The following is a 27,299-nucleotide window of genomic DNA, read 5'->3' as shown; positions in this document are numbered from 1 at the left end:
ATTCCAGAATTGATATATGGAAGCCCAAACCTGCTTTAGTTCCCATTTAATTAACTCAATATTTTTGTGTATTATAAACACTAGGATGGGTCTGAGTTTTGTTGTTTTTTTGTGACATGAGACCCTTCAAAACAAAATGAACTTCCAATACTAAAGAGCTTCAGTTACCAGTTTACAATTTCTACATATTTCTTTACTATAGAAAATTTCAGATACATACAAAAATAACAAGATAATGGAAGTATCCCATTATTCAGCTTCAAATTACTAATTCATGATCAGTCTTGTTTCATTCGTACTTCCCACTCACTCAATGTGGACAGTTCTGAAGCAGTTCCAGGTATTTTATCATTTAATCCAAAAATCTCAGTATTTATTTCTAACAGATAAATTTAAAAAACATAACCACACTACCATTATTCACACTTAAAATAAAACCACAACTCCTTACTATCAAATAATATCCAGTGTATGATTACCTCAAGTGTCTAAAAAAATTTTTAATAATTTGTTGGCTCATGATCCAAATAAAGTCCTCTGTTGCAAGTGGTTGAAATGTCTTTTAAATATCTTATAGACTACTGGTTTCCCCTCCAATTTTGTTTTTATCTTGCAATTTATGAGTTGAAGAAAGTAGGTGGTTTATCCTGAAGCATTTCCCACATTTCCGTTTTGCTGATTGTATCCTTGTGGTGTTGCTTTAACCTGTTCCTTTGTCCTTGTATTTCCTATAAACTGGTAGTTTAGATCTAGAGACTTGATCATATCTAGGTTTGATCTTCTTAATCAAGCATGCTTTACTGGTGGTGGTATTGACTTTCTTCAGGAGGCACACAATGAAAAGTTGTCTTTTTGTAATATTTCCAGTCAATGATGATCATCTCCTAGAACCATTACTTCATTTGGGTTACAAAATACAGATAATCTAATTTCAGCATTACTGCTTGTTCATTAGCTCATACACCTCCAAGATGGAGAGCTTCCTCTCATGTACCATTTGGTTGCCATGAGGTATAATTCTTGCTGGTAAGATGAATGCTTGTTATCATTCCTTTATTAATAAGTTTCCAGAATTATGATCTGGTTTCCTAATATACTCCAAAGGATACCAGTAAGTAGTTTGTTTGTTTGTTTTTAGGTACCATTACAAACTCATGGATTTAAATATCTGTGATGTATTTTAGTCCTCTTACTATTACTGATGCTCAGGTTGTCCAATCTATGACCAGTAGGAATATTCATAAATTGGTTCTTGCCCTTTTAACATAATCTCAGTAGTCTTTGATAGCCTCTGCTTTCCAAAATGATGAAGTGCTCTAGGCTTCCCATTCATTTCTTGCCCAAGACCTGGAATTGGCCATTTTTTTCAAGGAACCCCCATTTTCTTCCATAAGAAATGATATCTAGGGACTACAATCTAGATGCCAGTGGCATTCACTCATTCTGAGTTGGGCAGGATTTCTAAGCCTTTTCAGAAAATGGAAGTAGAGAAAACATTTTTTGTTTGCTTAAGACAAAATACACCATAGACTCTACTGCTATTTCCAAATTCAAATTTAGTTTTAAAGAACTTACATAAAAAACCTACAATTTTATATTTGTACTTTTTTCTGTCTTTTTCTGAAAATCTTGGTTTCTAATGACATTAACAGTTAACTAATATTTGCTTTATTCTATGATATATGCTAGTTTCAGGATATTAATCACAATTACACTATGAACAATATACTTAGTAGAACAGTTTAGGATAATTTTACAATTCTTTTTGTCCTTCATGTACAACTAGGAATTTATAGTTAAATTATGTGTTCTAAAGTCATTTTAGTGAATTTCTTTCCAGGCTATGCCACCAGGTCAGTATATAATTCATTTATTTCAGTCTGCTTTTGATTTTTAGGGATTGCATTTTATTAACTTATCATTATATAAAACATATACATGATTACAAGTTAAATCTAAAAAACAAAAACAATGTATATTCAAAGCCAAGTTTTCATTCTTCTCCTTTCCAGCAGTCTGTTTTTCCCTCCCCCAACCACAAGAAAACTTTTTTTTTAAGTTTTTGATTTAGTCTTCAATTTAAAAAAATACAGTAAATTCTTGCTATTTGTAGTACTTATGTTTTATAAAATGCTGTGAACACCGAATTAGTGATTACTGAATCATTGCTCATAAGAGAAATACAGGGTTAGGTTCTTGTGAGCCTCTGGTCACATTCTCTTCAACCAATCAATAGATTACCTTGTTTTGTGTGTGTTTCTGTTTAAAGATACCTTATTTAATATATATTGATCATTCATTAGCACTGAAGTCACAGCAAATAATACTATTAACTCATACCTGAATGAAGCTTATCTAATGTGCTTTTTCTTGTTAAGGCACATTATGGCCTTCTTGAGCTCAGATCTCTATAGATAGCACTCAGCACTATACTTGGGGGCAATTTTAAACACCAAGTCACCAACAAAAAGCACGAACGTGAAAAACATGGCATAAACGATGAAAAGGACATTTGTTTACAATATGAGAAGTGAAACAAGAAGTCAGAGTCACCCTGTTTGACCTTGGCTGGGAAGGAAGGTATGTGTCAGGTAACTCAAATTTTTTGCCACTCTGCATATGGACACCTGCAGTCCACAAATGACGGTAAAAGAGCCATGAGTACTGATTTGGGGATTGCAATAAATCCCAGCAAGTAAGCAAATTTGCAAACAGTAGATCCATAATGAGGAATAATGAAAACTGAGTATACATGCTCTCAATCTCTACACCCCCCCCACCGCCCTAACCTCCCCTTCCTCAAAAGGTACCATACTATACACACTTTTATCCAACCTGCTTTTTTTACTTGGTAATATTTATCCTAAAGCTCTCTCCATGGAAGTACAGATACATTCCATACTTCTTTTTTTGAGCAATAGAGTATTCTATTGAGTGGATGCCTATTTTTTTCAATTAATCCCCTCTTTTTAAATATTTCCAGTCTTTTACTATTATAAACTAAATGCTTCAATAAATATCCTTACATATACATCTTTCTGTGTTTGGGGAACAGATTTCTAGAAATAGCGTTGCCAGGTAAAAGGAGGAATGCACATATAATTTTGCTAAATATTTTACTGTATATTTCTTCAACGTATATTTCTAACATGACTCAGAGGTACAAAGTCATCTGATACAAAGGACTGAAATACTTATGCCACAAGAGTTGTAAATAGTGGTATTATTTAAAAGGAATTATGTAACAAAAGTCAGTGTAAAACAATTTGGTAAAAGGAGTAAAATCAAACATGCTTTAACCATTTTGAATGTTGAAACATTTCACCTTTCTGAGCGAGACTGTTCAACCAACAGAGCAACTAAAGCTATCATTTTTTCCAGGGCAGCCGGCCTGTATTTTTCTTCTGCTAGAGAAAGAATATCTTCTTCCTCCTCCTCTTCTTCCCCCTCTTCCTCTGACAACACTTCAACTTGAGGCTAGAACAAAATGTTAAAACTAATACAGTAAAACTGAATTATCTTGAGACAAAGTAACTTGACTGTTTTATAGAACTACCCAGGGTAGATGGTGGCAGGAGCATATATCATAAAGAAACACTCAAAGTCCTAACCCTGACTTTTAAAGTTAAACAACATTCAGGGTAATTTTAGACATAGCAGGCAGAACTGTAAAGAACAATGGGTCTCAATACTGTAACTATTTACACCTCACAGGGATAAATCTTTTAATAATTTCTTTCTTCTTATAGGCAAGCCCTTTGGAAGATAAATCAGGATTAAATTTTATCTGAGTATGATAAAACAGTATTTTCTATTTAATAAAAATGCCAGTTACAAAAATTAAAGAATCCTTAATTTCCAGTGTTCAGATAATCCAAATAGCAAGTCTTCCAAAGACTTCCATTGCTTTGAAATTCAAGAGACTGAAATGATTTTATGATGTAACAAAGCAAAAAAAAAGCAGTCTAAAGAGGTAGCCATATAGGCAGGAATGAGACATTAAAAGTGCATATTCAGAGAAGCATTACAGTGTAACGGTTAACAGCTTAGCTCAGGAATCTGACCAAAGATCAAAACCTAACTCACTGTGATCTAAAACAAGTTAACTTCTTTATGCCTCAAGTTCCTGATCTGTAAAATGGAGGTAACAATAGTACTTACATCTTAAGGTTGCAATAGGGTTAAATAAGATAGTATAAATGGAGCATAAGCCAATGTGGTCATTATAGACAACACAAAGTTCATGTTATGCTTTAATATTATGAATAGACCAAGCTACTTAAATTTTTGGAAGACTGAGAAACTCAAAAGCAAGGGTTTAAAAATATGGCCAACAAAAATGTTCACTGAAACAACATGCTACTGATATGACCCCTAGATGGTGGCCATTTTGCCTAAATTCATTTGCTTTGTTCCAGGGCCTTGCCAGTGATATTTATATCATTTGATTATTTCTTCTCTTGCTATACCCATTAAAAATACCAACCAAACTCAGACCCTTAAAATTATCCAATCTCAGGGCTAGAAGGGACTTCAAAGCATTCTAATATCTAATGACCTTCCATGATACAAACTTGAAAACATGGCCCCCTAAATCCCCAATATGAGAAAGAACTGTACTTACATTTTCAGGCCCTTTGGTGCCCATGTAAAAATGTACCATTGTAGATATGGCTTGCAATGAAAGCAAAAACTGGCTCTAAAAATAAAAACATTGATTTAAAAATACAAAATAAAAACAAGTTTTAAATACTGAAAATAGGTACATAATCCCAGAAATAAACAAGATACAGCCTTACCTCTTCTTCACCCATTTTGGCAAATTCATAAAGGAAGGCAAAATACTCTGTAAGATGTTTACTGTGAGGTTTTACACCATGTTCCATAATTAATAACAGAGTTCTCACAAATCGAGTGACACATGAACGACCACCAATATCTTCTACTGAGGCATCCATATCATCCGACCTGAAGACACAATTTAATGTATCTTAGAGATAGTATAAAGTCTGGGGATAGATATTCTGGGAGGAGAAATATTTTTAAAAACCTAAATTTAGCTCTTTCATCTTTGTAATAGTGAATACCAACTGCAATAAGTAGGTGGATTCCAATTATGGTGTCTGGCTAAATCAATCCAAACAAAAAGACTAAGTCATGAAGTTATCTGTAGAGGATTTTGAAGATGTACTTAATTAAAAATAAAACAATACTATTTTCTCTTCTTGACTTGTATTATTACAGACTTTTAAATAAAAGAACCTAAATTTTTTTTTTTTTAAGTTTATTTGAGAGCGAGCACGAGCGGGGCAGGAGGGGCAGAGGGTGAGGGAGAAGCAGACTCCCCGCTGAGCAAGGAGCCTGACGCAGGGCTTGATCCCAGGACCTTGGGATCATGACCTGAGTGGAAGGCAGCTGCTTAACCGAGCCACCCAGGTGCCCTGAACCTAAATATTTCAATGTGGGTATCTGAAATACTCTAGGCAGCTCATTAAAAAGCTTAAAATGCTCAAAAGTTATTTCTTACCCGTCTTCCATTCCTGGCTGTAGATAAAGATGAGCATGCACAGGTCTGAGTCTCTGAATCACATGGATACATAAACGCTGAAACATCTGTAAATGAAAAGTTATAACAACCTAAGAGCCTGAACAAAGGTAACAAAGATACTGAAAAATTAACATGTTTCAAAATTCTCTGCCACCCATTTCACAGATTATCTTTTGCCAGAAATCAATGACTTGGAGAAGGAAATAGGATTTAAGTTTATCTGAAAGAAACACGGATTAAAAAGGGTTGGGGATTCTCTAAGTAAGATACACAAATGGCCAGTAAGCAAATGAAAGATGTTCACCATCATTAGTTATTAGGGAAATGCAAACCAAAACCACAATGACATACTACTTCACATTCATTAGCATAGCTAAAATCAAAAACACAATAACAAATGCTAACGAAGATGTAGTGAAAATAGGAACCCTCATAGATTGCTGGTGAGGATGTAAACTGGTGGAGATGCCATGAAAAAGTTTGGTGTTTCTAAAATGTTAAACCTGGAGTGACTATATGACTCAGGACTTCTACTCCTAGGTAAAATAACAAAAAGAACAGAAAACCTATGACCACACAAGTATTTGTGCACAAATGTTCATAGCAGCATTATTCAAAATAGCCAAAAAGTGAAAACATCCCAAATGTTTATCGACTGCTGAATGGATAAACAACATTTGCTATATCCATTCAATGGAATTTATTTTAGCAATAAAAAGAAAGAACAGATACATACTACCACATGGAAAACCATGAAAATACTGCTCAAAGAAGCCGATCACAAAAGATCACACACCGTGTGACTCCATTTATCATTTTTCAAAAAGCTTTAATTTTTTAGAGAGAGAGCAAGTGAGAGAGAGCCCAAGCTCTCAGGACAAGCAGACTCCCCGCTAAGCAGGGAACTTGATTCCAGGACCCTGGGATCATGACCTGAGCCGAAGGCAGATGCTTAACGAACTGAGTCATCTAGGTGCCCTTCCATAGAGACAAAAAGTAGATTAGTGGCTGCCATTAGTGGCTGGAAAGAAGGGACAGGATAAAATTGGGAGTGACTGTTAATAGGTATGGCATTTCTCTTAACAGTGTTATAAAATTAGTTTGGGGATATACTAAAAACCACTAAATTTTACACTCTGTATGGTTTTGATGAATTATTATGGTGTATGGGTTATATCTCAGTAATAACTGAAAAGTGGTCTTTTCAGATTAAATTTTTGGTTTTGTGTCCTAAATGAATATAAAATAATATTCATATTTTTCTTGTCTAATTTTTCCAGTGATTTAAGGAAAACAAATTGATTCATGTGACAATTCAGAATCTTTCACAGAAATGTTATATACTGTTCATTCAACTTTCAACGCCATCAGAGTACCCTACCATGGTTAGAATATCTAAGATTCTGAAAAAGAATCAGTACAACTCATAAAGCAGAGATAATAGGATCTGAAAGAATAGGCACTTGTAGCTATCTTCCTATAACCAGGAAATGTTAACAATTTTAATTAGTTGCTTGGAAAGATAGTTGATTTGCTAGAAGAAGCTGATGAAATGATGGCAAAGTGATTCTTACGGTAACAGGTCGATCTTTTCAAAACTACCTTCAATGCTGGGTTAAAATACATTCCCAGGCAAATTTAGAATTATTAACTTGAAAGCCACTTTCTTTTTCAAATAAGTATTTTCTTACCTGTCTCACAATCTGATTAGGGCACTTAATTAGTATCTGCATTGGCCACCAGTCATCATCAGCCATACGGTCCAAAAACCACTGTAAAAAAATAGTGTGATATTAACCTTCAACCAATACTTGTTGGATTAAAAAAAAATAATCACAAAAGGATTTTACTTCTAGTCTATGTTTGAATTATTTTAAGTTCTTACCAAAACAGATTCTTCCATTGTTAGAAAGTCTAAAACTCTAGGGGTGCCTGGGTGGCTCAGTTGGTTAAGCATTCAACTCTTGCTTTTGGCTCAGGTCATGATCTCAGGGTCATGGGATAGAGCCCCATGTTGGGCTCCACGCTCAGTGGGGAGTCTGCTTTAGATTCTCTCTTTCCCTCTGTCCCTCCCCCTGTTCATGCACATGCTCTCTCTCTAAAGTTTAAAAAAAAAAAAAAAAAAAGGTATGAAACTCTAAAATGCCTCAAGTCATAATCAGGGTCATCTCATTACAGAATTCCATGAACACCATTTACATCACAGTGTAAACTTGCATGATGGCAACCTGCACTGCATTAACATTATAAAATGGAATACTATTTTCCTCTTAGTCCTCATAGATACTACACTGCAGAACCTTTTGTTTCTATTAATATATGATCTGAGTATGACTTATTTTCTGTTTATAAAGAAATTATGCTCTCTTGGTAACACAAAACATACCTCCCCCCATTTTTTTTTTTTTTAGAGAGAGAGAACAATGGGGGAGAGGCAGGAGGGAGAGCAAGAATCTTAAGCAGGCTCCACACCCAGTGCAGAGCCTGATGCCAGGGCTCTATCTCACAACCATGACATCAAGACCTGAGCTGAAATCAAGAGTCAGATGCTTAACCCACTAAGCCACCCAGGTGCCCCCCAAAAACACCCTTCTTTATGCTAAAACAATTGCCTATTGATTTCAAGATATCTCTTAATCACATATTTAACTCCTATATTGAATTTTACTGTCTATGTGCATATACATAATTATTGATAACTGTAGAGAATTTTAACTCCTTGAGAGAGTTCTGGAGGCCATTCCTTAGTAAAAACAAACAAACAAAAACTGAAGTGGCAACTTTATAAACAAAAGCAAACAAAAAACAAATGTTAACCTAATCAATATTCTGGATCTATCAAACAGCTTTAAAAAAAATCACAAAGGGGGAGGGGAATAGAGGAACTTGTTAACTAACACCAGGAGAATATAATCAGTCAAAGCAATCATGTGGAGAATTCTGCAGACCAAATGACAAAGTAGCAAAGAGAGGAAAAAAAGTAACTGTTATAGATGAAAGTTGATTTACAAGACAAAAGCAAAATGTGGTCCTTGTTTGAATACTATTCAAAGAAGCCAACTGAAAAAAATATTTTTTAGGCAATTAGAGAAAAGTGAACACAAAATGAGTAGTGGATATTAAGGAACCACTTCTAATTTTACAATGACATAAATTATAACCTTTTAAAATCATGGTTTTATATATATATTTTAAAAGTTCTCATTTATTAGAGACATATTCAGTATTTATGGATGTATGATATGCTATTTGGGTTTGCTGAAAACAGGCATGGGGGACAGCAACAGATTAAGACAAAGCAATGTTACTGTTTGTTGAAACTGGGTGATAGGTACCTGAGAGTTCCTTATCTTCCTACTTTAATGCTTGTTTTGAAATGTTCATTACAAAGTTTTAAAAAATTATAGCCTTGTGTTGAAATCTACAATAATCAGATTCTCTAATTCCATTGCTCCAAGGCATAATCAGATAACATTCTGTGTAAGAAAAAAAAATCTTCAACTAACTTCATCTACTGCACACTATGTTATCTCCCACCTCTGGAAACTTTTAAGATTTGCATTTTTAGAAAGGCTTATACCACACTTTGGAAGCTAATCAAGAAATGATAAAATGATGTTAGGGTGGCAACAGGGGTTAAGTGACCATTACCTGTGAGCAGATTATCCTTAGGCATAAATTATTATAGGGATGTATTAGAACATAATATAGAAGATAAAACTGGACATAAACTGATATACTGGGATATATGCATTTTTATCTTGGAGGAGGAAGATATCCATTTTCAAGTATTTTCTGATAACATTCAAAATTAGTTAAGAAATATGTGATACAGTCTTTTGAACTTTCTATATTTTTCCTTCTAATAGATTGGGGGGAGGCACCCAAGGACTTAAGTAACTTAAAAATCAATTATTTCATCAGTGTAATGGATATGACATAAATTATAACCTTTTTGGCTGTTAAGTATTTTGGGTAACAATTTACACTGGGATCCCTATAATTTATAATACAGTAATTTTGCTCTAACATCTAAGAATAAAAGAAAATAAAACAAAAAACTGCATCTTAAGCTATGCATTATTTGTTGAATTATTTCACCTCACCTCACAAGCTGCTTGACTATTATTAAATTGTTTGGTCAACAGTTCGATCCACTGAAGCATTGTGGGCTTAAAAAAAAAAAAGAAAGAAGTCATTTAAGGCATGGACTTCTGAGCTAAAGATAAAGAAAACCAAAAGCTATCTGATAAATGACACAAAAATCTACAAAACACATACCTTTTCTTTTGAATGTATAAACGTCTCTAGGACAAAGGAGGTGCTTAACTGTAAGAAAACATTAAGCAAAAAATTTTTAATTATTTTAAAGTAGTCAATTTTGAAAAAAACTATCTAAGGCTTATATATTACCTTTGCTGTCATTAGGGACACAGCTTTAGGATCTGGTAATGTACTGGGAATACAACTACATAACTGCCACATAAACCTAGAATTTAAAAATAGTAAGTTACATTTCTTACAGAATAAGGTTTGTTTTAAATGTGTAACAAAAAATCTAAGTTTACCAAACTTACCCAAAATATGTATGTTCAAAAATGTTTTTGTCTTGAAGAAACTGCATGTTATCATGCCAAATCCACTGAAGAAAAAGAAAATGGTAACATGAGATATCAAAAGCATTTGCTTAATTACATTTTACCAGTATTTTTTTTAAGACAAAAAAAGATCTGCTCTAAAAGAAACAAAAAAACAAAAAATACAGGCACTTAAAATTCATGTTGATTTTTTTTCAGGTATGTGGAATATGAAAATAGTTACTAAGCCTGCTCCAATTTATCATTTTGTATCTGGCTACCTCAAACAATCACAGTTCTTTAAAAATACAATTATAAAGATTTTGAAAGAACTCTGAAATCCCATCTGTCTAAAGAGCAAATATATAAATGAATAAAATTATGTTGTGTTCCATGTTGATAGAAACAGGTTATGAGAAAGGTTTATGTTCAAAAACTGGCAAAATAAAAACAATTCAGATTGGCAGACCTAAGGTGATTTCCTTATTTATTTATTTATTTTTTAAAAGATTTTGTTTATTTGAGAGAAGGTGAGAGAGAGCATGAGGGAGGGAGGGAGGGTCAGAGGAAGAAGCAGACTCCCCGATGAGTGGGGAGCCTGATGCGGGGCTTGATCCTGGGACTCCAGGATCATGACCTGAGCCGAAGGCAGATGCTAAACCGACTGAGGCACCCCTCCTTGTTTATTCTGTAACAATTATGAACAAAATCATTATTTCTTTTTTTTTTTTAAGATTTTATTTATTTGACAGAGACAAGACACAGCAAGAGAAGGACATAAACAGGGGGAGTGGGAGAGGGAGAAGCAGGCTTCCCGCTGAGCAGGGAGCCCAACGCAGGGCTCGATCCCAGAATCCTGGGATCATGACCTGAGCCGAAGGCAGACGCTTAATGACTGAGCCACCCAGGAACCCCAACAATGATTATTTCTAACATGAACCTTATATAACTGCTCTACTGACTTTAGTTTTTGTGTTCTTTTAGCTCTCTGTACCCTAAACATGCTCTAAGTTAGTATTCGTTCCATAAAATTATTTTTATCTGGAATGAATTTATGTTATTGATATTACTGCCTGTGTTTATTCCTCCTAAAGATTTTCAACTAACTCTCCTTGCCTCCCAGCCCACTACTCCAGCCCAGTACCAGGTCTTATAATCATGTTTTAGGGGTCCTACTCCACATTGGTACAGACCTAGTCACTCAACAGACTGCTTCAGAGTTCTTGGTCCTCTAGCATTTCTATGCACACTGCCTTCTACAAAGCTGTAGCCTCAAGAAGGGTTTGAGAGCCTTCACCCATCAGAGCTTTTTCATAGCAATGAAGCTCCATTCCAAGCTTCTTACTTCTAGCCATGAGCTCAGCTCCAGATGTGTGTCATAATTTTTATCCCCTTTACCTCTCAAGAACTCTCCACCACAATTGTCTGATTTGGGCCTAAAGCCTGGTATGGTAGTCCTGTGGTTCCCACCAGACTCATTGTTTTTATTTCTAATACTCATCTTGTTTTTTGACAATCCTTTTTACATTTTATCAATACAACATATGTGGAGCCATGTGGGTGTGTCTAAGTGTGAAATTACTGCACTACAGGTATTCTCTATATACCTCTTCAACTTCATTTTGGGCTACGTATCTTTGCACTTACTAATCACAGCCTCAGAGGTCATCTTTCAGCTTCTAAAACATGCCAATACGCTATGTCTTTACTAAAGGAAGTTGTACATAAAACTCTTTGCCTGGAGTATTCTTCACATGATTAAGTCTTCACTAACTTTCATGTTTTAGTTTGAGCTTAATCTGAAGTATTTCCTAATCACTTTCCCCAGAAATTCCAATCAACTACCCTTTCTGAGCATTTTGTTTTATCCACAACAGTCATTACAATTTATAATGTTTGTTTACTTAATAAATTTTATGGTTCTGGGACGCATGGGTGGCTCAGTGGGTTAAGCGTGCAACTCTTGATTTCGGCTCGGGTCATAATCTTGTGGTCGGGAGATCAAGCCCTGAGTGGGGCATGCTCAGCGGGCAGTCTACTTGCGATTCTCTCTCCGTCTCCATCTGCCCCCACCTCTCTAAAATCAATCAATAAATAAAATCTTTAAAAATAATTTTATGGTTCTAAATTTCCTATTTACTCTTTGGGAAAGTCTGCTACTAGCTATATTTTAACTGTACAAATCTAAAGGACCAAATTCCAGTTTATACCTAAAATCCATGTTAATATTAAATAACAGTATTATCATACTTTAGTATTTTTAGTAAAATGTATATGCAAATTAATTTTTCAATTAATAAGCTAAAACAATGATAGGAAAAAAAACAGTTGCTTTAGGTCTGCAATCAAGAATATTCTAGGGACGCTTGGGTGGCTCAGTTGGTTAAGCATCTGCCTTCAGCTCAGGTCATGATCCCCGGGTCCTGGGATCGAGCCCCACATCAGGCTCCTTGCTCAGCAGGGAGCCTGCTTCTCCCTCTCCCTGCCGCTCCCCCTGCTTCTGCACTCTCTCTGACAAATAAATAAATACCTTTTTAAAAACAAACAAAAAAGAATATTCTAATGTAGTACAATGTGTTTTTCTTGTTGTAGTAGAGCAAATATCCAGGATTCCCTTTTGTCACATATAAATCAGTGGTTCTGAAAGAATGGTTCAGAGACCTGTGGGGGATACCTATGACCATTTTAGGGTATATATAATATCAAAACCATTTCCTTAGTAATAGGATGAGGCTATTTGCCTATTTATACTCTCATTCTCTCCTGAGCAACAATGGAGGCTAAATAATGAATGAAATCACAACAGAGCAAATGCAAAAATTATGAGACTCCAGCTGTCATCTATTAAATCAGATATTAAAAAGATTTGCAAGCATATAAAACGGCCACTTTTCTCCTGAATGGTTTTGTTCTGAAAATTTTTTTCATAAAATGATATAAAAAATATTATATTAGCATGTCATGGGCTTAATTTTGTTATTTTTAAATAAATTAAAACAAATTTTTAAAAATTTTATATTTTATCAGTAACATTCTAGGGAGTCAAGATACCAGTTAAGAGTATTTTTTGGGGGACCAAAATCCACTCAGTTTTAAGACTCGACAACGACAGTGCAAATATCAATTAGATAGTAAAAGCTGAACTGTCTAGATGAAAGAGTAAATTTTTATCAGGTATACCTTTCTGAAGATTTACATTTTGGCTCAGTTTATAACACTGATACAACACACACTGAATTGTGAATACATTTTATAGTTCTTAACACATTAAAGTAACATTATCACTTACTACATCATGAAACAAAGCCTAATTACTATAAACAAGACACATTTTGAAATATTTAATACATATTTTAAATGCATTTCAAATACATGGTACATTTCTATGTAACATGAAGCAAAGAAGGAACATCCATCACCCAATCCAAGAACATTACCATACATACAAGTTACTTAATGAGCTTGCTCCAATTCCATCAACCATGTTACTTATTTTTCTTTAATCTTACTAATAATTATTTTCTCACTTTACATGCACCTGCCCTATGTCAGTATTACCAAGACCATTTATAAGTAGTGTTAAGGTCTACCTGGGATTATAAATCCTAATGTTGCTATAGCCTGCTCCAGTAGTCCTATTACTTGCATTAATACTTAACATGTTTTTAAATTGCTGAAGTTAAATTAACTTATACCTCTAGTAACTCTGACGAAACATCAAATTTGAATTCTTTGCCATTTTCTTCCTCTGGTTCCATGCGTTTGTAAAACAGCATATATGCACTGTGTGTCTTTAAGAGGCAAAGAAAAAAAGGTATATTTTCATTTTGACAAAGTATAACTATAAAATTAGGTAACATGGAAGAAAGAAAACAATGTAAATTATATATGAAAAAAATGATTACCTTTTCGAAGGAGAAATCCATAAATTTATCTGTAACAGAATCATAGGTCTTGGTCTGTTTAAAAAAATAAAAGTTTTCCTTCTTTAAAAAATATATTTATATTTATCTCAGTTGTATTTATACATAAAATATTTCATAAACAGCTAGTTTATTCTTTATAAAAAAAATCATTGACAGAAGTTCTTGGCTAAGAGTATAGTTGACCCTTGAATAACACAGGTTTGAACTACACAGATTCACTTAAAGGCAGATTTTTTTCCCCAATAAATACAACAGCATACTGTAAATGTATTTTCCTTATGATTTTAAAAGATTTCTTTATTTTAGAGAGAGAGAGCATGAGTGGGGTTGAGAGGGAGAGGGACAGAATCTCAAGCACACTCCCCTATGAGCACAGAGCCCAATGACATGGGGCCTGATCTCACAACCCTGAGATCACGACCTGAGCCAAATCAAGAGTCAGATGCCCAACCGACTGTGCCACCCAGGCGCCTCTCCTTATGATCTTCTCAGTAACATTTTCTTTTTTCTAGTTTACTTTTTTTGTAAGAATACAGTATATAGTAAGTATAACATACAAAATATGTATTGATTGAGTGTTCATGTTATCAGGCTTCTGATCAAGAGACAAAAGTTATACTTGGATTTTTGACTGTGTGGGGGCCTGGCATATTTAACTCCCACATTGTTCAAAGGTCAACTGTAACTGAAAACAAAGATTCAAAATATTTTTAAAGATACTTTACCATAAAATATATAAAGCAAAATAAAACGTACTTGCAATTGAAGAACTACCTTTTAAGAGAAGAGCTTTGAAAACTTTACTTTTTGTTTGAGGAAATATCCCAGGAATAACATCTAGAGATGCAATAGGTTTATTATGGCATCAGTAACTTATTACTTCCTTCTTCTACCCATTTCTGAAGTGTTAGCAATTTGCCTACTTCTCCTTTTCTATTCAAAGTGGTACATAAGAGCACCAAAGAGCAATAAGGAAGTCCTTCATTAAAATCCACAATGTGAACAGTGATTTCACTACAGACATGGCTATTAAAGTGAAAAATAACTTCATTTGGGCTTATCTGTGACATGGAAATGATTAATGCTTTACTTATGAGAATCAAAACAGTATTTTAAAACTGTTTTCAGAACATCAGTACTTGGATAAAATGCCTATGAAATACAATTATTATAATTATGTTATTATAGGGGTGCCTAGGTGGCTCAGTCATTAAACGTCTGCCTTCGGCTCAGGTCATGGTCCCGGGGTCCTAGGATCGAGCCCCGCATCAGGCTCCCTGCTCACCGGGAAGCCTGCTCCTCCCTCCCCCATTCCTCCTGCTTGTGTTCCCTCTCTTGCTGTGTCTCTGTCAAATAAATAAAATTTTAAAAAAAATAATAATTATGTTATTATAATAATACTACTCCAACCTAATTGTCTTTTTTCATGTCTTAGGGCTAATTACATAACAGGTTAAGATATTCTTTGTGTATCCTGTCAATAGTAATAACCAGGTTGCTCCTGTTGTTATAAAAAAGGCACTGAAAGAATAATTCTTCGAAGTTTAGCTCAAGCTAATTTCCTTGACAAAGATTTTTTGTATGAAGTCAATAAAGAGTAATTTCTTTTTGCTCGAATCTCAAAGCATTCAAGTGGACGACTTCTTCCATCATGTTTCATGGCAATGCAATTCAATTCCTATACTACTATTTAATTTTTCAATTTTAAGTCTTAACCTTCTTTATCAGTTGAAGGCAGAAATTGTAATTTAAAAAGTATTTCCCAGGGGCGCTTGTGTGGCTCAGTCAGTTAAGCGTCTGCCTCAGCTCAGGTCATGATCCCAGGGTCCCCGGATCGAGCCCGGCATCAGGTTCCCTGCTCGGTGGGGAGTCTGCTTCTCCCTCTGCTGCTCTCATGCTCTCCCTCACTCTCTTTCCCTCTCAAATAAATAAATAAAATCTTAAAAAAAAGTATTTCCCAGTCTGGTATACATGCTGAATAGACTAGACTTCTAATAAATAACAACTGAATAAATTTTAGATTTAATCATAGCAATTAAAAGGGAGTTAAGTGGTTTTGCTACTGGATTTTATGATACTGCATAGCACCTGGAAAGTCATGGACCATTTATAACTTCTGAATAAAACTTACTGTCATCTCTCCACCAAAACATTCAGAGGCCAACTGAGCAGAATCAAAAGGTTTTACCTCAGCATCATTAAAAAGATACCTAAAACAGAGCATATAGTGTTTATATACATACTGAGTATTCCGCTTATTATAAAAATACATACTGAAAAAATTATAAAACTTAAACTATTTTTAATATGAGGTAAATAAATTCTAAGTTCTTATTTTGATAACACTAACCTACTAGAAACTGGGAATATAATTTTACAAATTGTAACTGCCCTAAAATCTGATAAATCCATTTATAAACTAGGAGTAACAGAAGAATTCATAAAAACAAAGAAAAAGTTTGCATAAATATTACTTGTGCAGCTATTGGACAGAAAAGATTAAGAGATGGGAGAACCTCCAAAGATAAAGATGTCATTTCAAAAAATTTATGATAAAAAAAGATTCAAAATATATATATGGAATTAATTTCAAATGGACAAACAAGGTTAAGATACCACTGACATGTTGGCTTGAAGAGTTCAACAAAACTATTCTGCTAACTGCAGATCAATGTACATTTTGTTCAAAGAAATATCCCTAACACTTAGAACAATGCCTACCATAGATACATAGCCTCTATACATGAGACTCCACCTAACAACATCTGAAGACCAAAAAAGAGCTATTAAGTATTGATTTAATGACTTCTATCCATTACCTTGATAAAAGATGATAAAAAGAATGCGCGGGTTGGAAGGTTTGGAAAAGTAAGGTGGAGAGAGTGGAGCATGCAGGTAACTTCAAATTGCCTTATATAAGGACTTCGTAACCACCCTATAGGAGACACTCAGTAAACAGCTCTTGAATGAGTAAACAAAGATAGAAAAGATTTGGAAGGTGCAATATTGTCTATAAATCTAAAGTTGTGTGCAAAAGCTTGTGTGTTCTTTTTTCTTAGGAGAACATTCATCAAATTCTCAGAAGAAGGTTAAGAACAATCAATTCCTACTGTCTTATGAAAGTTGCTTTCATTTAAAAACTGCCCCTTTTCCTGATTTTATAGAGTTTTTAAAAAAATAAAATCAGAAAACATATCTGAAGCAAAAACAATAAGTTTATACTTTAAAAAAAGAAAAAAATTTTTTAATCCCAAGAATAAAATACTTAAAACTCACCATTTGTTGTTTTTATAAGCATGTGGATTGACTATATCTCTGATGAAGCTATAATAGTGCCCACCATCTGCTGTTCCTGTGTGAACAGTCACTCCTATTAAGTCATACTCATAGCTTTCTGTGTCTTTTGAATGATCACTGACTTCCTTAAAACCTGAAATGATTTACATAAAATAATGGAAATAATGTTGAAAACTGCACATTAACATCTTTGAATCACTTTACATAATATATTTAATATACAGAAATAGGCACAGATACATTATATATTATAATAGGTACAAAACAACTCCATTTGCTAGTCATTCCCCATCCATAGTCTACAATTTTAAGGAACATTTATACAAATCATTTGGAAAAACAACCGTAAGTACGGACAACATCAATATAATATATAAATATAAAATATGTTCTTTCTGTTTAATCTTATTCCTTTTGAAATAGATAGTACAGTATTTTTCATTCAAGCTAGGAGCAGGCAAACCCAAGATATGGAAAGGCATTAAGATACTCATGCCCTTTAATCTCAGGTTAAGAAAAAGGAGCACTGTAGTGGTAGCATGCTGGCAATTGTTTATTAGTTAATAGAAAACATTCTGTATTAGGAGACAGAAACAAAATAGACAGACATCCTTCCTGTCCCCAAAGATGTGAAAGGCATAAAAGATACTAAGGAAAAATTACAGAATGATCTAGTAAGTTTGAAGATTTATGAGTTATGATCTGTATACCCAGCATCATACATAAAGGAAAAAGTATAATCAGAAACAAGTGAAAACAGATTAAGTTAACTTGAGTGCACAGTCTTAACTGGAAAGTGACAACTGAGGAGAGAAGGAAATGGCTACAGTGTCTTAATAGTGACTGAGAAGTTTGGATGTGCTAGGATCTGACTCTGAATGCATCAGTTACGGCCTAAAAAAAAAATCTTTCATCTTGGCACAAATTTCTGCTACTTCTACACAAGGAAGCATCATGAAAAATACCAGAAAGCACAATAACTGGGCAGTCTTACTATAATTTTATAAATGGTTTGTAAAGAGTTCTAAAAAGAAAGGTATATATATACACTGCCTTCTTAACTTTGCCTATAATTTCAAAGTTATCTTCCACTGGCTCATTTGCTGCAACCTCTAAACATACTCAAATTCTATGGGTAGGTATGCCTGGGTGGCTCAGTTGGGTAAGCATGTGCCTTTGGTTCAAGTCATCATGATCCCAGGGTCCTGGGATCGAGTCCCGCATCAGCAGCCTGCTTCTCTCTCTGCCTGCTCTGCCTGCTCGTGCACTGACAAATAAATAAATAAAATCTTAAAAAAAAAAAAAAAATTCTAAGGATAGGGGCGCCTGGGTGGCTCAGTCGGTTAAGCATCTGCCTTCGACTCAGGTCCTGGGATCGAGCCCCGCATCAGGCTCCCTGCTCAGCAGGGAGTCTGCTTTTCCCTCTCCCTCTGCTGCTCCCCCCTGGTTGTGTTCTCTCACTCTGTCAAATAAATAAATAAAATCTTAAAAAAAAAAAAAAATCCTGAGGGTAAAAAATACCCCCCTTAACTCTATTCCTCCCTAGGAACAGTCACCATCTTCTCTCCTCTTTTCAAAGAAAGAGTACGTTCTTCTCTTAAAAGAATAGCCCACACTCACTGTTTACACTTCTCAACTCCCATTTAGTGAAACATTTACTGGATGCTCATTAAGTGCCAGGCAATGGAATATAAAGATTAAAATGCAGTTCTCTTTCCCAAATCTTAAAATATAGCGGCTTATTCAAACCTTAAAAATTTTAATGAGGGGGCGCCTGGGTGGCTCAGTTGGTTAAGCGACTGCCTTCGGCTCAGGTCATGATCCTGGAGTCCCGGGATCGAGTTCCGCATCGGGCTCCCTGCTTGGCAGGGAGTCTGCTTCTCCCTCTGACCCTCCCCTCTCTCATGTGCTCTCTCTCATTCTCTCTCAAATAAATAAATAAAGTCTTTAAAAAAAAATTTTTTTTAATGAGAACTTATTATATAAAGAAAACATTGCCAGAACCGAACTTCTCTAACTAAAGAACAGAAAGGCAAGAGCTAGACCTGTTGTGCTTTTTTTGCTCACCTGTTTCCATTCCTCACCTCTGTGGTCTTTGAGGCACATATACATAAGTTTGAAAAGCACTGGTCTTATGAAGTAATAAGAGTTTGGAGGTAACTGGATATGAACCAAGTATCATCTTTAAATCACTACAATCTGCCTTTCTACTGCAATACCCAAATGAAACTGCTCTGATAAAGATAACCAAAGACATTCTACATGCTGTTTTCAGTCACGTTATTTCTGAAACAATTCCTTTTCTTTAGCATTCAGTACTTCTGACCAAATTCCCTTTTTCTTGAGATCTTCTTGAAATACTGACCCACTATTCAGCTATGATCAAGCCACAAACCTGAGTCATTCCTGACTTTTCTTCCTCCCTCTAGTAGTAGACTAAAAAGTCAACTTCAAAGGGACAAAGACCTTGTTCTTTGTTGCCACTCTATTCCCACTACTATGAGAATAGCAAATTACAGATATTCAATAACTTCATTGGATTCATTTATACATACAATCATCAAATCCTATTAACCCTCCACACACCTCTCTCCAAATCTACTGGTATGCTTGCTCATTAAACTACCATCTTCTCTGTGGTTTATCAGAATGGCACCCCCCCCCACATCCCTTTCATCATCCTCTAATCCATTTCTATTGCTATAGTCAGAATAACCTTTCCCAGATCCCACCTGGTTATTTCAGTTCCCTGCTTAAAATCTTCCAAAGGTTTCACATCAAACAAAGATTACAATTATTAACATGGCTTACAAACAAAATGATGTGGCCATTGCCTTTTGCCCATCTCATCAACTCCACCCCACCTCCTACCCACCTAAAGACATTAGCCATTCCTCTCAATCTATTCCTTATTCAAACTCTGCTTCAATGTTACCTTCATGAAAGCCCTCCCTGATACCCCTAGATTTGAGATACACTCACCATCCTATCTGATGACACATCCTGTTTATAATTTCTTGCTCAATAAGATTTGCCTACTAGACTTAAGTTCTATGAGATAAGGAACCATGTGTATCTTGTTCACTGCCATGTCATTAATGCCTAGCAGAGTGCCTAGAACATAGTTCTAATAAATGCCAAATATCTATTGACGAACTGACTGAACGTACCATACTGTATTTAAATACAATCCCCTTTCCAAAATTCAATTTCATTTTATTAAATGTGAAGTTGGTTACAACTTTATAGTTATGGCTGTCTTGTTATGGAGACTTACAGTAAACATAGGCAAGAGAAAGAGATCAAAAATTACCTTCTTTCCTATCACTCTTTCCCATTAGAAAATCTTCTGTATAGGGCGTCATATCCAAGCGTAATGGGAAGGAAAAGTGTGTGTTCACTTTCTCTTTCATCATTGTTACCATATTAAATGTATACCTCATAGTATTAAAACTCAGAATGCGAGGCAATTTCTTAAAACATGCCCTGAAAGACAGGAAAAAAAAAAAGGAAAAAGAAAACTTAAAAATCTCTTCCAAAAGTACTTTAGCTGGTAACATATTTACACTATATGTATTTCAGTATTCAACTCAGTAAATAATAAACAGTATTTTAAATCATGCTCTTATTAAATATATCTATACCTATATTCCCCTCTTACATGCTTTTTTCCATTCTAAAAGGGTTTTACTGTGCCTAAGTAAGAAAAATAAAAAATTAAGCACACTGTGGTAAATTCCATGAAAAAGATATGCAAAAGTGCTATGGAAGCATAAAAAGGTGTCGCACCAAACTTCAAAGGAGTTGTCTTCGGTTCAGAATTTTCTTTTCCATTTTAAATAACAGGAATTGAACTATTTATTTTTATAAATTAGAACTGCCAAGTTTAGCTGTATCACTTACTAGATGTATGACCCTCAACAAGTTACTTAACCTCTCTGAGCTTAATTCCTAATTTGGAAATTTCTAAAATGGAGATTAAAGTGCCTACTCCCTCCTTTTAGAATGCTGCCTGGCAAATAGCATTCAATAAATGTTGCTTGATATTACAATAGCAGCAGCAGCAGCAAATTACCTAAGTATTATGGTTTAACAAATATTGCTAGTTCAAATTAAAACAGGCCAAAATTTCAGTTTAAACAAAAAATATATAAAAGCTTGGATTCATGAATAATAGCGTTTTGGGGAATAATTCTTCATTGAACGTAAGATTCTAAAGAGATTCTGTTTAAATCAAGAGCTCAGTTTAAGAAAAAATTAGGAATTTAAGGAGACAAGGAAGGTAGGGGAAAGATTTCATAAACAGGAAATAAGTCTAAAAATCCATCATTACTGATTATTTGGGAGATTGGCAAAAGATGAGGTTATGGAAATATAAAGGAGTCAAATGATGAAGGGCTTCTGTGCAATGTCACAGTATGAACTGCATCCTGAGAGCTAAGAGTCACTAAAGGACCTGTGGTGGACCTTGGAACCATGCAAGATTCAGAGGATAAATGACATAATGGAACTAAAGAGATGAGAGTTATGTTATAGACTTACTGAATCTATGAGACACACAAGTCACAGCTGGGAGAACACAGCACAACATTCTGAATTAGGTAAAATGAATTAAGAATCATAAGCATGTCAATAGAGATTGAGATTATGGTGGTAGACAAAATTATTCAGGAAAGAATGAATAAACTGAGAAAAACAGAGGTTTGAAGATAGAGCAAAAGATGATCCTTAGCCCATTTCTGCTGACCACTTACTATGTTATCATAGACATTCAAAAGTATGGCAAGAGTATAAAAGGACTGAATGACACTGCCTAAAAGAGCAGACAGTATTTCAGAAAAACAGCAGAATCGTATTAGCCAAAAGAAGGGAATGTTTCAAGAAGCAGGAAGTTATCAAGAATGACAGATATTTTCAGTAAGCTTATTTATTCCAACTAAAAAGATTCTCAAAAGAAAATGTCTCAGTCTATCAACTTTTATTGATTCCTCATTATACCCCTCCATATTAACAAACTTTTGACTGACTCCATTCTGTGTAAGTCTTAACTCATACCCTAACCCAATTCTCATTAGATGGGCCTGTCTTCTCCCTGTAACTGCCTGCACAGCTATGATTTCATTTAAGTATGTCTACCTTACTTTTCTCTCTTGCAACCAACTTGACATCTGGAGACTGAGAAAAAGAGTACCAATCCTATCAGTGCAGATTTCCCTGGAAAAATCTTCTATTAAGCAATTTTAAGAGATGGCTTTTCATTCTCTGCCTTCCAACATGGTCAGATCTATCTAGAAAAGTCCTGTTTGATCCCCAAGCCCTTTCTAGGTTCCATTTTCCTTGTTGTTTTTTTATTGCCAAACTTTTAAAATTAATGATCTATACTTGATGCCATGTACCCTGACAGCCCTGCTTCTATCGCTACAACCCAAAAAAACATACCACTAAACTATCTTTCTACAAAACCCAATGCTTTTACTCAGCTGTAATTTCCCCCTTTCCTGTGGACTATGTCAATTGAATACCTTCTTCGGGAGATTCTCTTCCCCAGTTTCTAGGTTACCATCCTATCATGAATTTCTTTCTTTCCTAGCTTCAATTCTGACTTTTTTCCACTGCACTTTTAGGTTGGCTTAGTCAGTCCTTTACGACAGTTATGTTCTTTCTCAGATGTCCAAATGGTGCCAACCAATTATGGCAAATAATCCCAAAATCTAGATATTAATCATTTCATGTCACTGTATACCAATCATATTTTCTATTACTGGTCAATGCAAATCCTCTACTTGAGGCAGACTAGCCTAGTCCCAGGCTTCTTGCACATACAAGGTCATTTCTATTTCTCTGCCTTTGTTCCAAATAACTAACAGCATATGATGCTGTCTCAATCCAATTTCTACTTGTCATTCAATGCTCACTTGGAGAATTGAAACCTCTTTACCCAATTACTCTGTCCCAAATGGGCCAACTTATGGTTGGCTCTTAAGAAAAAAAAAAAAATCTCTCACTTCAGAGAATCAGAGGAGGATCTCTTCAGTTCATGAGGAGACTCTTCATCATGATTCACTGATATACAGCAAAGGGCTAAAGCAATCAGACCTTGGTAAATATTTAATTGAAAGGACACAAAAAATTTGGAAAAATTTAAGGGTGCTTCAAAGTACAATAACTGAATGACTGAATATTCAACTGAATAACTGAATGAAAAGTTGCTTATAAGAATAAACTCAGGGGCACCTGGGTGGTTCAGTTAGTAAAGCATCTGACTCTTGATTTCGGCTCAGGTCACGATCTCACGGCTGTGGGCTGGAGCCCCACATCAGGCTCTGCCCTCGGTGTGGAGTCTGCTTGAGATTCTCTCTCTCTCCCTCTGCCTTTGTCCCTCCCCCTGCTTGCACTCTCTCTCTCAAAATTAAAATCTTAAAAAAAAAAAAAAAAAAAAAGATAAACTCCAAGCAGCCTACCTTAACCTTAATCACATAATTTTCATAAAAGTTTAACATGAATTTACCATTTGTGTTTTACTTTCACTTGATGATGTATCAAAATGATAAACATTACATTTCAGAAAGCGTACCTTTTTTCAGCTCGTACTTTCTTCCCGCAATGAGAACAAGTATACATGTTGTCACCTTCTAAAGTGTCTTTAATAGTAACTTCATCAAGAGATTCCTGCGTATTAAATCAGATTTTAAAGTCCCATATTATTGTTTACAGTATGCAAAATTACAAAACGTAGTACTTATCATTTGGGCAGACTGCACAGAGGAAAACAAACTTTTTATAAAAAAATTCTAAATTTTAGCAAAAAAAATTTTTCCCTCAAATTGACAAGATGCTCCATGAATCTTACTAATTTTTCAAAAGTAGAAGTATTTCAACTTTGGGGGAAAAAAATCAGCTTTGTGGTCTACCTTTAATTCTTATTTGATCTGCACAGCAAGAAGAAAATAAATAAAACATGAAAGTTAATTTTTCACCAAGATGACAAACACAAACCTGTTGTATGCAAGTTTGTTTGATTAAAATAAAAGCAGAAAAGGTCTAACAATATATTAAATTTTACTCACATAAATGTTCTTCATATCAGCCACTTGGCACCTCACAGTATAAAACTCTTCAGCAGTCTGACTAACATGTTCACAATCCTGGGAAATCAACAGTCAAATATTAGTAATTTATTTTAATAAGTTAAAACAGACATTAGAGATTTCAAAAAAGTAAAGAACAGGTGCAATACTTACCAAGGACACAACATTGTTTGTAATTACACCTCCAAACAAGCTTTTGACGGTATTTTTCTTTAAAAACAAACAAAAGTGAGTAATTAAAATTGGGCAAATCTGTACAGATTTCAAAGAAACAGCAGTATTCTGGTACTAACCAGTTCTGGAGACATTTCTTCAATTTTAGTAATGAGATCAGTAAAAAATTCTGTCATATCTTTCTGCTCCCCAGTATTCAGAGGCTGCTTATCCATGGTGTATGTTTTACAAAAGGGTCTAGGATTATATGCTTTGCATTCACTCTCCTGCAAAGGAAAAGGGAGAAGGATGGATCATGAAACAATCAAATCCTACATTTCAAAAAAAGAACATTACCACAAGGTTCTTGAATAAATAACAAAACAACAAAACGGAGTAAATCTACAACAGAACTGCTTTCTTGTTTCATTCAATTAAATTCAATTAATTAACATATAATGTATTATTTGTTTCAGTGGTACAGGTCTGTGATTCATCAGTCTTACATAATACTCAGTGCTCATTACAACATACACCCTACCCCCCTCCACCACCTCCAGCAACCCTCAGTTTGTTTCCTGAGATTAAGAGTCTCTTACGATTTATCTCCCTCTCTGGTTTCGTCTTGTTTCATTTTTTCCCTCTTCCCCTATGATCCTCTGCCTTGTTTCTTAAATTCCACATATCAGTGAGATCATATGGTAATTCTCTTTCTCTGATTGACTTATTTCGCTTAGCAAAATACCCTCTAGTTCCAACCACGCTTTTCAATTTAATAGTCCTGGTGCCTGAAGATGCTTAAATTACTGTTATGAAATCTGTATTTTTTTTTTTAAGATTTATTTATTTGACAGAGAGAGAGACAACGAGAGAGGAACACAAGCAGGAGGAGTGGGAGAGGGAGAAGCAGGCTTCCCACGGAGCAGGGAGCTCGACACAGGGCTCCATCCCAGGACCCTGGGATCATGACCTGAGCCGAAGGCAGACACTTAATGACTGAGCCACCCAGGCGCCCCTGAAATTTGTATTTTTTTAAGTCTAATAATTTCTAGGAAGGAATTTGGGACTCAAAGGATGCAGATGTGTACTATGAAACAGAAAACAGAAAAATTTTGCAGGCTAAGTAAGATTTCCTACAGACTGAACTTAAAGAGTTTTTTGTTTTTAAAATTTTTTATTTATTCATTTGAGAGAATGCACAAGTGAGAGAGCACGAGCAGGCAGGGAGGATCAGAGGGAGAGGGTGAAGCAGACTCCCCACTGAGCAGGGTGCCTGACATGGGATTTGATACCAGGACCCGAGGATCATGACCTGAGCCGAAGGTAGATGCTTAGCCAACTGAGCGACCTAGGCACCTGAGAACTTTAGTAGTTCTTAAAAGAGTAGTTTAAGGGCACCTGGGTGGCTCAGTCAGTTAAGCATCTGCCTTCGGCTCAGGTCATGATCCCAGGGTCCTGGGACCGAATCCCGCATCAGGCTACCTGCTCAGTGAGGAGTCTGCTTCTCCTTCTGCCCCTCCCTCCCCACCCCCAACTCGTGCTCGCATGCACTCTCTCTCTCTCAAAAATAAATAAAATCTTTAAGAAAAAAAAGTAGTTTAAAATACTTTTCTGTTTTGTCAGTTCAGATGGCATGCTCCAACTCTGTTAAAGGTATATTAAAAGTGGGATCAGGGTGCCTGGGTGGCTCATTCAGTTGAGCATCCAACTCTTGATTTCAGTTCAGGTCATGATCTCAGGGTTTTGAGATCGAGCCCCGATCAGGCTCCACAGAGCCTGCTTAAGATTCTTTCTTTCCCCCTCCCCCTCCAAAAAAAAATTGCAATCCAAGAATGACTACTAAATCTTTTAATTTTGTTAAAAATTTCATTTATTTTTTTTTAAAGATTTTATTTATTTATTTGAGAGAGAGAGAATGAGAGACAGCACGAGAGGGAAGAGGGCAGAGGGAGAAGCAGACCCCCTGCTGAGCAGGGAGCCCGATGTGGGACTCGATCCCAGGACTCCAGGATCATGACCTGAGCCGAAGGCAGTCGCTTAACCAACTGAGCCACCCAGGCGCCCAAAAATTTCATTTATTGACTCCTTAACTGTCAGAAGCTGAAAAATACAGGAATAAACATGATATAATCTCTGTCCTCAGGATTCTAACAGGTGAGATGAGTAACTTTCACTACAAGTGGTAGGTATGAGACAGAGTTGTGGAATCTACGGTTTTCTCAGAGGAGTTGAAAATAAATTGCTTCGGGAAAGATGACAATAAGAAGAAAAGGGAGAAAAAAAAGTGCTACAGAAAGAGTGTTGCAGGCAGAAGCAGCAGCATGAACAGCTGCACAAGTGTGAAGCAACAGGATGATGGGCTTCCAAGGGCGGACACTTGCTACAGGATTCAGCTGGATAGAGGGAAGGGTAGGAGAGGATGCTGAAGGGGTGCCTGGCTGGCTCAGTCAGTACAGCATGTAACTCTTGATCTCAGGGCTGTGGGTTCGAGCCCCACATTAGGTGTTGAGAATACTTAAAAAAAAAAAAAAAAGGGTAAAATCTTAAAAAAAAAGAGAGAGAAAGGAGGTTAAAAGAAAGGGGCAAAATCAGAAGACATGTGCTGATGAACCTGGATACTATTCTGTTCATAATAAAAAACCACCGAAGAGTTTTAAGCAGAGGAGTAATATTGTAAGATTTGCTAATTTTTTAAGATTGATTACTTGTA

At 35.4% G+C, this 27,299-nt stretch overlaps 1 protein-coding gene across 1 annotated transcript in view; it reads right to left on the bottom strand.

Annotated features, from left to right (window-relative positions):
- The window catches only part of USP34 (ubiquitin specific peptidase 34), a 263,530-nt gene that overhangs the window by 31,430 nt on the left and 204,801 nt on the right, over positions 1-27,299 (bottom strand). The window contains 18 exon segments of the mRNA XM_044918540.1: positions 3,326-3,477; positions 4,625-4,699; positions 4,800-4,968; positions 5,528-5,613; positions 7,240-7,320; positions 9,655-9,720; positions 9,830-9,877; positions 9,962-10,037; positions 10,126-10,190; positions 13,821-13,916; positions 14,031-14,084; positions 16,183-16,261; positions 17,328-17,481; positions 20,662-20,834; positions 23,923-24,017; positions 24,416-24,493; positions 24,590-24,646; positions 24,730-24,876. Coding sequence (XP_044774475.1) covers positions 3,326-3,477; positions 4,625-4,699; positions 4,800-4,968; positions 5,528-5,613; positions 7,240-7,320; positions 9,655-9,720; positions 9,830-9,877; positions 9,962-10,037; positions 10,126-10,190; positions 13,821-13,916; positions 14,031-14,084; positions 16,183-16,261; positions 17,328-17,481; positions 20,662-20,834; positions 23,923-24,017; positions 24,416-24,493; positions 24,590-24,646; positions 24,730-24,876 — 1,751 coding nt within the window.

The sequence above is a fragment of the Neomonachus schauinslandi genome, chromosome 10 (genome assembly GCF_002201575.2).
Source record: "Neomonachus schauinslandi chromosome 10, ASM220157v2, whole genome shotgun sequence".
In the NCBI taxonomy this organism is placed as follows: Eukaryota; Metazoa; Chordata; class Mammalia; order Carnivora; family Phocidae; genus Neomonachus; species Neomonachus schauinslandi.
Note: the sequence above shows the minus strand (reverse complement) of the source record. Positions and strands in the feature narration are given on the sequence as shown.